The 10,152-nt window shown below is 39.2% G+C and overlaps 2 protein-coding genes across 2 annotated transcripts; both read left to right on the top strand.

The window, feature by feature from the left end:
* The first annotated feature begins 551 nt into the window (after positions 1–551).
* On the top strand, positions 552–3,027 carry LOC122068726 (putative pentatricopeptide repeat-containing protein At5g40405). The gene has a single exon (XM_042632607.1). It carries the CDS (start codon positions 658–660, stop codon positions 2,497–2,499), a length of 1,842 nt encoding a protein of 613 aa, XP_042488541.1. The 5' UTR covers positions 552–657; the 3' UTR covers positions 2,500–3,027.
* A 5,356-nt stretch (positions 3,028–8,383) lies between these two features.
* LOC122068727 (thymidine kinase-like) lies at positions 8,384–9,811 on the top strand. Its single transcript, XM_042632608.1, has 4 exons — positions 8,384–8,673; positions 8,771–8,915; positions 9,143–9,264; positions 9,406–9,811. The coding sequence occupies exons 1-4, from the start codon at positions 8,561–8,563 to the stop codon at positions 9,644–9,646; spliced, it is 621 nt and encodes a 206-aa protein (XP_042488542.1). The 5' UTR covers positions 8,384–8,560; the 3' UTR covers positions 9,647–9,811.
* Positions 9,812–10,152: the final 341 nt, after the last annotated feature.

Genomic DNA, 10,152 nt, shown 5'->3' with positions numbered 1-10,152 from the left:
AATTTAACAAAATATATTTTGAAACTTTGACACATAAAATTCCCCTACCTCCTATTTGATGCCTCATCCTCATCTCCTCCCCCGCGCCCACCCCACCCCCACCCCCACCCCCACCCCCACCCCCACCCCGCCTCGCCTCGCCTCGCCTCGCCCCCATTGGCGCCACGTGCTAGAATATCACACACAATGTGCCCACTATGAATTTAGTTCAAGCATGAATCAAAAAGTGTTTTATTTGATGTAATTATGAACAAAAAATCGCACCTCACATTTCAAAGACTCAAATATTGTTGTGAAAATCATCTACAGCAGCTGCATCGGTGTAGTGAGCATCAGGCGACTAGGAGCCCCTTAGGATGTATGACCAAATGCTCTCAGTTGTCTGATGCTCATCACACCTCACCGCTCGCTGTAGAGGAACTGGACTCCAAATATTGATGTAATGGCCCTTTTACAGTATTGGTTAATTTCATTTCTTTTTTACAAAAAAAATCCTTTATTTGAGTAATGATTATTTTCTTTTCACATAGAGGTGTGTTGTGGGTGGTTAAAGTATCATATCTACAAGGAGGGAGTAACTGTGGTTTGTCACCTTTTTCCAGTTCTATAATAAACACTCAAAGAGACGTGAAACAATTGCCACAAGCGAGTCCAACCATGAGCAGTTTAAGATGTATAACTAAACACCCAACAATTTCCCTGGTTGAATCATGTAGTGGCCTCCAGGAGATCAGGCAGATCCATACCCAATTGCTCATTAACGGTCTTCTTAACGACCCTTTCTTCTTTGCCCAGTTTCTTGCTTCAATAGCTCTTCACCACCCACAGAATGTGGGTTATTCCCAACAACTCCTTGACCAGTCCCATAATCCTACTGTCTTCGCCCTCAACTCCATGATCAGAGCCCACTCCAAAGGCCCCAATCCTGAACGGAGCTTTCACTTCTTCCACCGAATTCTAAGCTCCAATCTTTCTCCTGATAACTACACCTTCACTTTCCTCGTTCGCACTTGTGCACGGGTCTCCTTACCCAAGACTAGCCTAGCTGTTCATGCTTCTTTGATAAAGCACGGCTTTGAATTAGAGCCACATATTCAAAGTGGGTTGATCAATTCATATGCCGAGTTGGGTTTTCTTGATTCTTCCCGGAGACTGTTTTCAGGAATTTATGAGCCGGATTTGGTGACACGGACAGCAATGCTTAGTGCTTGCGCCAGGTGTGGTGAGGTTGATTTTGCACAGAAGCTGTTTGATGAAATACCTTATAGGGACCCCATTTCTTGGAATGCAATGATTGCAGGGTACGCACAATGTGGTCGCTCAAGGGAGGCCTTGCACCTGTTCCACTTAATGCAAAAGGAGGGTGTGGAAGTTAGTGAGGCTACCATGGTCTCTGTACTATCAGCATGTAGCCACTTAGGTGCTTTGGATCAAGGAAGATGGGCACATATATATATAGAGAGGAATAGGCTTCGATTGACTGTGACTCTAGGGACTGCACTCATAGACATGTACTCAAAATGTGGTAACATGGGTAGAGCCATGAACGTCTTCTGGGAGATGAGAGAGAAGAATGTCTACACATGGAGTGCCGCTATTGGTGGGTTGGCAATGAATGGTGCTGGTGAGGAGTGTCTCAAGCTTTTTGACCTCATGAAACAAGAGTGTGTTTTGCCCAATGAAGTGACCTTCATTGCAGTTTTAAGGGGTTGTAGTGTTGTTGGATTGGTTGAGAAAGGTCGCAAGCATTTTGACTCGATGATCCAAGTGTATGGACTTGAGCCTGAACTTGAGCATTATGGGTGCATGGCTGACTTATATGGACGAGCTGGCCACTTAGATGATGCTTTTGACTTTATCAGTAATATGCCAATGAAGCCTCATGCTGGTGCTTGGGGAGCTTTACTTAATGCTTGTAGAATCCATAGAAATATGGAGCTAGGGGAGCTTGCATTAAGCAAGATTCTAGAGCTAGAAGATAAAAATCATGGTGCCTATGTGCAATTGTCAAACATGTATGCAGATTCTAGAGATTGGGACCGTGTTAGTAATGTGAGACAGTTAATGAAAGCTAAAGGGGTGAGAAAGATCCCTGGTTGTAGTGTTATAGAGGTTGGTGGTGAGGTCCATGAGTTCTTTGTGGGGGACAAATCACACCTCAGGTATGGTGAGATTGAGGTGATGTTGGGCGAGATCTCAAGAAGGTTAAGACTGTCAGGTTATGTAGCTAATACTAATCCTGTGCTCTTTGATATAGAGGAAGAAGACAAAGAGGATGCTCTGTGTAGACATAGTGAGAAGGTTGCAATTGCTTTTGGTTTGATCAGTTTGGGTGAAGGAGTTCCTATAAGGATTGTGAAAAATCTAAGGGTTTGCGGGGATTGCCATGATGCTACAAAGATCATATCTAGAGTTTTTAATAGAGAGATTATTGTGAGGGACAGGAATAGGTTCCATCATTTTAAAGATGGGGAGTGCTCTTGTAAAGGTTTTTGGTGACAAGTTGAAGTATTCGGTCAACTTAATTTGCTGAAGTAGTTGGTCTACTTAATTTGCTGAAAGATGATTTCAAGCTTAATTAACTGAAAGGTGTCCTTACACTTTTCCAGAATGAGTGTAACTGAATGGCCATTCATAGGTGACTACTTCTTTTATCCATTTATCTAATGGCAATAATGACAGACAGCCATGGGTCCCAATTACAAGGTTTATGATTCTACAGTTTAGTTTCTTGTTCTAGAAGTATCTATGCTCACTCAAAGTTTCTGGGAGATGATGAGCCCCAATACATCTGATTTTTCTTTAGATTCCAACTTCTTATCAATGGCATTCTTCTGTGCATTGCTTTGATATCTTCTGGTATCTGTTCACTTTATCATCTTGGTTAGACGTTTTGAGGAAATTATTTGATTCAATTCTGTAACACTTTTGTTTCAGATTTGTTTTAAGAATCGGGCAGTTCAAATTTCTTGCTTCTTTAATGTTTATCTTGATGGATGATTTATCAATATTTAGAGTTCTGGTTTTGAGGTATTTGCTTGGGTTTTGGGTCTCAGCCTCAGTGATAAAAGTATTCTCTGTTGAATGGAGCTAACGGATGTATATTTGTGAAAAATTAGGTAAAAAGAAAAGATCTGCATATTTCTTGATTGATGAAACTGGAATTTTCTTCAAACTCCTTTGCTCCTTAGAGGATATTCTCTGCCCAACATTACTATGCTGACAAGGACAATCTCCAAAGCCAATATCTAAATGCCTGTGTTTTTTCCCCTGCCATTTGAGGTCCGTTTTCTGCCTAAATATTTCTTTAGTAGAAGGGAAAGCTAATCTGCGAGTTGTGATTCTTGACAGAATGTGTTTTCTCAATTCCCTCAGTGCTTCGATTGTGATTCTTAATAGATCCACTGCTCTCAATGCCTTCACTGCTATAGTGATTCTTTGTTCCTCCTTATTGAAGGATTATATTAAATTTTTGTTTGGATAATGCTCACACAGAAACATACCCTCTGCTCCGGATGTTCTTGCACTTCAGTGGTTTCTTTTACCCCACTTTTATGGTGGGTCATGTTAAACTCAGTGTTTTTTTCTGACCTATATACTTCACTTGTGTTCATTCTTGCACTTCAGTGGTTTCTTACTTTTACCCCACTTTTGTGGTGGGTCATGTTAAACTCAGTGTTTTTTTCTGATCTATATACTTCACTCGTGTTCATTGAATAAGTTATATGAATTATGGGATAAGAATCCTGACACTGGGTTTGTCAAGGTCAATACTCTTTTTTCTCTTTCTTTAAGCTCTAAAAAACTGTTCATAGCCCTTCTTTCTGTTTGTATTTTCCTTCTTTGCTCATTTCTATGTTAAGACTTGATATGTCATACATGTGTTGTGGAACATTATTAATTTTCTTCTATATATATATATATATATTTTAATATATTCTTCCTTGTGGTGTTAATGGGTTCTCCAGATATTTATTTATTTTTTTTGTTTTTTCTTTTTCTGCGAAGAGGGGGTCCATTGAGTTCTCATTCTATTTCACATGAACAGTGTCATGAACAGTAACTTTGTGTTGTTTTCCCTTCTATGTCCTGTATTTCCTTTTATGCCCTAAGTAGGGTTATGTCACATGCCACTATTATGAATATTGAATGAAGTGGGAGTCTCAACATAAGGTTGCACCTTCCAGAGGTTACAACCATCTCTCTTCTCTCTCTTTTCCCTTTTCTTCTTCTTCTTCTTCTAATTTATAATGACCAACCTTAACAAATAGGAAATTTAAAGTGTTTTCTGGTACCCATTTTGCCTTTGTCCATGTTGGTTTGTCCTAAGGCGGCGTTGAAATTTTGTATGCCCCTCTTTTCCACTCCATTGATATACAATAGAATTTAAAGGTTCTGAATTATGTGAAACCTTTCTAATGGTCTTGGTAGGTCTACAGACATGGCCATTTTGGCCAATTGGGCAATTCTTTGATCAATCCCCATCAGTGAGCTTCTCAAGTGATGTCTTTAGATCATCAACTTGTGAGCTGAAGGTCTCAGTGGCTTGTTTTAGAGAATCATTTTCGAAGTTTAACGTAGAGGGAAGAGGTTCTTTTCTAAGTCCCTCACATTTTAAAAATATTTTTTCGAACTTCTTTTGTAGTTCCTCGAAAGCAATTGACAATTCCTCATGAGAGGGATTAACTCCTACCTCTTCCTCATCACTTGGATGACAATCCTCATTAGGGGAGTCCTTTGTCATTCGACAACTAATTGGAAGGTCACTCATTGGCCAAGTATCCCAACTTATTATGGTTGTAGCATTGGACGGTTGTCTACTACCATGATTTCTCCTTAAGAAGTTTTTGAAATTTCTAGTCCTCCCCCATCTTCATTGAAATCTTCATCATCGGAGGTCATAAGGGCAACGACCTTCTTCTTTTTGGATTCATTATCCCCTAGAGCAAGCTTTCTAAGGTCTTCCGCCTCTTGAATGGTGGTTATCTTGGGTTCCCAATTCTTAGATAGAGATCTAAGATTCTTATTACCAAATCTACCATGAGATTTCTCACTATCCTTCATTTAGAATAATTCAAAATGATAAACTAGAAGGTAAATTTAAGAGCCATTTACTTGACTTGTACCTTCATAGTTAACCTCTAAGGTTTTCCATATCTCATGTGCCGTCTTGCATATGGAAATCCAGTTCAATTTTTCTGGACTCAATGCACAAAACAGGGCATTCATTGCGTTCGAGTTGAGGGTGTGAACCTTCTTCTCATTGGCACTCCACTTGAACTTAGGTGTAGGCATCATGACTCCTTCGGTTGTTGTGACAACATGTGAAAGCTCAAAAAGCTCAAATTTCGTCTTACTTGCTTAGCACAACTAATCATAAACTTGGAAAATGTAACCTATTTGCTTCCACTTCGCTACGCTTTTTTTTTCTTTTTTTCTTTTTCTAATATTATCTTGACAAATGAACAGATTACATTATTTTCCATTGTGTAGATTAAATAGCAAATATAGCTTTTTGGTGTGTCTGCTTGGAAGAATCAACTGGACTTATGTGAGGTACTTTTATCCCTTTTTGCTGTATCTGCTTGGAAGAATCAATTGGGTTATTATGTGAGGTACTTTTATCCTCTAAACTGATGTTTCTAGTATAAAACATATAACATTTTTCACATATTTCTTTTCCATGGGAATTGGGTTATTATGTGAGGTACTTTTATCCTCTAAACTGATGTTTCTAGTATAAAAAATATAACATTTTTCACATATTTCTTTTCCATGGGCCATACAAGTGCTCATCTTGCATCCAAAATGCCTTTGAAGTTACTGCCAGACAAAGTTGTAAGGTAGGTACTTTGTTGGAACAACACAATGTTCAACCTCTCGCAACTGTGTCATGCACATGTTGAAGATATCGTGGGTTTAAGACGCGTTCTTCAATTGGCCTTGGCAACAGTGTCTTGCGGCAAAATAGTGATGATGATCCTCTTCCATCCATCATTGAGTCACATTCTACATTTGATTTATTCTCGTTGACCTGAATATCCTTGAGTTTTTCTCATTCAGCTATGGCTTATGAAATGGACATGAAAAGGTCTATTTATTCAAGCTGAGAAATAGGGTGTGGCCAATGGAAAATGGGCTCCAACAGTAGTATCACTCTCTACGAGGCCATTCAAAGAGCAGTGGGAATTATGTGTATGCATTGCTGTCAAGGCATCGATCAGGTGACGAGGCATATTGGGATGGGCAAGGCAGGAAGTTGCCTTATTCTGGTTGATATGGTGCTCACCTAGGTGGGCAAGGCATCACCATGTGCGCCTTGGCAAGGTTTTTTGCCCTAGATGTGGCGCCACATACGTCAACTATCTTTTATTTAATTTTTGGAATCTTAATCTTGGTTTAGATGCTATTGTACACCCTATTGCAATGCAACATAACCAGTTGTGATGTATAAATGTATAAACCCTTAGCCCCTAACCACCTTTTCTTTTATAAATTACTGCATAAACATGTATATTGTATTGATTGTTTGGTTTGATTTGATTTTTGATGAATATGCTATGTTTTGTTTTATGCCATATTAGGTCATTCCCAGCATGTTTAGATCATATTGCATTCTTGTCATATGAAGTGTATGGATTATTCATAGGACACAAAATGCCCATCATCTAACTTTTTTGGAAAGCTATTTGACCATACAGGTTAAACAAAATGAGCAGACTTAATCGTCTAATTCTGAACTGTCACTTTTATAGTTCAATTTCATAGTCTAAGAATTACCATAAGGTGTACGTATTTTCTGTAATGCATGGAAGGTATGATAGTCATTTTCAATTTCCATAACTTTGGTGTTGAGCTACGTCAATGCCACCTCCAATGGCTCGGGTTGCCTAGATGCCGTGAACTATGCTGGCCAACCTTTGGAGGACAAAGGGGAATAGGCTTCAAGTTCCATTGATTAAGAGTCCTGGAATGCTTGCTACCATCCCTGCCACCTGAACTTGGCAAGAGCAGTAGTACTATGAGAAGCTTTGCCTATCATATCAAGTATGCTAAACCATGCATTCTTGATTTCTTGGATGTTAACAATTTAGGGGGAAAGACCTCTATCTAGTCGTGTGCCCCTACACCCAAACAAGTGTGGCAAAAAGATCACGCTGCCCCTTGTTTGGATGCTTTTGCACCTCCTCCGATTGGTCTCCTCGCTGGCGCAGTGGATTGCATGAAACCATAGAGCATAAACAGCCTTAGGTAATTTGCTTATTTTCCTTGACTTTTTCTTTAGCAACAAAGCTGTGAGGTTGCCTCTTCCTACCCTGAAAACCACCCTCAATGAGGTCTCCCTTGAGGAAGGGAAGGCATTCTTCTTTCTTCCTTTTTATAGAAATGGTAGGCTTACCATTCGTACTTTCCCGGATCATGGTAGCTTGCTTGCCAAGTTAATACATGGGTTTTGAGTGAAGCCTTTGGCAACCATTGACAAATTTTCAGCCTCTTGATTGTCCCATCAGGCAAACTTGGTAGCGATCCCCATATGTCTAGGCCTAGCCATGGATTTAGGTATTGTTATTGAATTATTTCAAAATAGAGCCATTTTCAAATTGAATGGTTCTCATGGGGTTAGTATGGATCCGCATGGTTCTCATTCAACCTTGGTATGACCAGGCCCATACGATTATGGGGTCAGTATGAACCCGTGGGACTAGTCAGGCCATAGGCTGGATACCCGTTTTTAGCAAAAAAAAAAAAAAAAACCTTCCTACGTGGTTGTGGTTTTTTTGTTTTTTTGTTTTTTTAATATTTTAGAATTAATTTTAAACCGGTGAAAAAGACTCAAAACTAGAACCAGACCCATTTTTTATTCCATGCGATTTTCATTGCCTAGAATCTTGAACTTCAAGATTTGAACCGGGTTAATTGAATTAATTCAAAATAGAGGTATTTTTCTATTTGGTTTGTTTTCAAGGATTCAAAAGATGGAATTGAAAATTGAAACCATGAATACCAATTCCAATCCGAATCAACTAGAATTGGCCAAAAAAAATGGAGTAGAATTGGTAGGAATCGGCTAGAATCATCTGGGATTGTGGATAAGCTATGGCCTGATTTAGATCAGAATCGACCGATTCACCAGCCCGATTCCGAATTCTTTAAACCATGTTTATTTCCAAATCTCGAACTACCACATAGGACATAGATCATGAATCCTTTGATTTCCCAATATGATTTCCCTCCAAAACCCGCCAAAAGAAAAACAAAGACTCCTGAAAATTCAAATCCCTTTATCCCTTCCCTCCATTTGTCAAAAAATAATAGACGCGTGGCCAAGAATTCAAATTAAAAAAGGCAAAGGACGAGTAGTTATTTATTAGTGCGATTTGAAAGTTCAAACTCCCAGCTTAAACCTTCTCAAGGAAGCCACCACTCCCTTCTTTTATAAGATCTCTCTCTCAAACCCTCCTTCCACAAATCCTAACCTCTCTCTAACTCGAAAGGGCTTGATCCTTTAGAGCCCTTCTCCATCTTTGATTCTTCAATTCCAAGTTCTTCCTGGAATTCCATGGAGCCTTCTCGATTGTCTTCTGGGGAGATTCATGTCATCATCGGCCCAATGTTTGCAGGAAAAACTACGGCTCTCTTCCGTGGCATCCAGGCTGCAAGCAATAATGGAAGGTCTGCTTCTGTTAATTTATGGGTTCTGGTAGAATTTGGGATTCTATTGATTCTTCTGTCATGGGTTTTGTGATTTTAATCTCTATTATGATTGTAGAAATGTAGCAGTGATAAAATCGAACAAGGATACAAGATATGGATTGGACTCCGCTGTGACCCATGATGGGGTGAAGCTGCCATGTTTTTCCTTGGCTGATCTATCATCATTGAAAGAAAAAATTGGAGTCCAAGCTTATGAAAAGGTACATTTTGAAGTTTGATCTTTGTAGTTAGTAGTTTGATTTACCCTGCCATTACTCGGATTTGAATCCTGTTCTCTGAATCTGTTGATTCTATTCCATCAATTGTTCTTGTTTGTTTGATTTCTTCTTCTATTACTCTGCTTTGGGTCCTGATCCAGTGTGCATCTGTGATCATCTCTGATTGTTTCCATTGTTCTTATTCTTAATTGGATGCCATATGGTTGCAGCTCGATGTGATAGGGATTGATGAGGCTCAATTTTTTGAAGACCTTTATGATTTCTGTTGTAAGGCAGCTGACAATGATGGGAAGACAGTAATTCTTGCTGGTCTTGATGGTGACTACTTGAGGTATAGCTAATCCTTACTTGAGTAATTCTTGTTCATTAGTAGGTGGTTCCATGAAATACTTGATGCTATCTATGTTGATCTATTATTTGCTTTTACTGGGTTTGGTCTCAATTTAATAAATTTCCTAAATTTCGTGTGCAGGAGGAGCTTTGGTTCAGTGCTTGATGTTGTACCTTTGGCTGATTCTGTAACCAAATTAACTGCTCGATGTGAATTCTGCGGTAAGCGTGCTTTCTTTACCTTAAGGAAGACGAAGGATACACAGGCAGAACTGATTGGTGGGGCTGATATCTATATGCCGGTCTGTCGACAACACTATATCAATGGACATGTAGTTAATGAAGCTGGAAGGGTTGTCATGAAGTCTCAAAAGATTCAGTAAATATGATTCACCTTGAATCATCTTTGCTTCTAAATTAGTATGTTCTGTCTATTTTGCAGTCTGGGTGTTTCAGATTTATGCTTTATCACTCTTATCTGTATATAGGCTGCTCTCAATCTTCCATAGATTTCTGGAAGTGTTATATGGAAAGTGTAGGTTTTCTAATTCTCATGCTCCTCTTCCCCTTGAACTCTGTTTTAGGATTTTCTTGATTAGTTCAGTTCTCTTTCAACATCAGGGACGTCTCCCTCATCCTTGCACCACCTTGACTCAGGATGGGAGGGATTTTTTTAATTTATAATTTCTACCCTAAGTTTGAAGAGGTTAGATTGCAAAGTGAAGACTCCCATCAATCTATGTGATCAAACATTCTTTCAATTTGAGGTTGGAACAATTTGTGGAGGTCTGTGTCCAATCTGACTCCTTAACTAATGAATAATGCTCTGATCCAATAACTACTATCTGGAGTGAGGGTGTCAATAAAACCAAGATCCAAAACTGGAACT

The sequence above is a fragment of the Macadamia integrifolia genome, unplaced genomic scaffold (genome assembly GCF_013358625.1).
Source record: "Macadamia integrifolia cultivar HAES 741 unplaced genomic scaffold, SCU_Mint_v3 scaffold453, whole genome shotgun sequence".
Taxonomy (NCBI): domain Eukaryota; kingdom Viridiplantae; phylum Streptophyta; class Magnoliopsida; order Proteales; family Proteaceae; genus Macadamia; species Macadamia integrifolia.
Note: the sequence above shows the minus strand (reverse complement) of the source record. Positions and strands in the feature narration are given on the sequence as shown.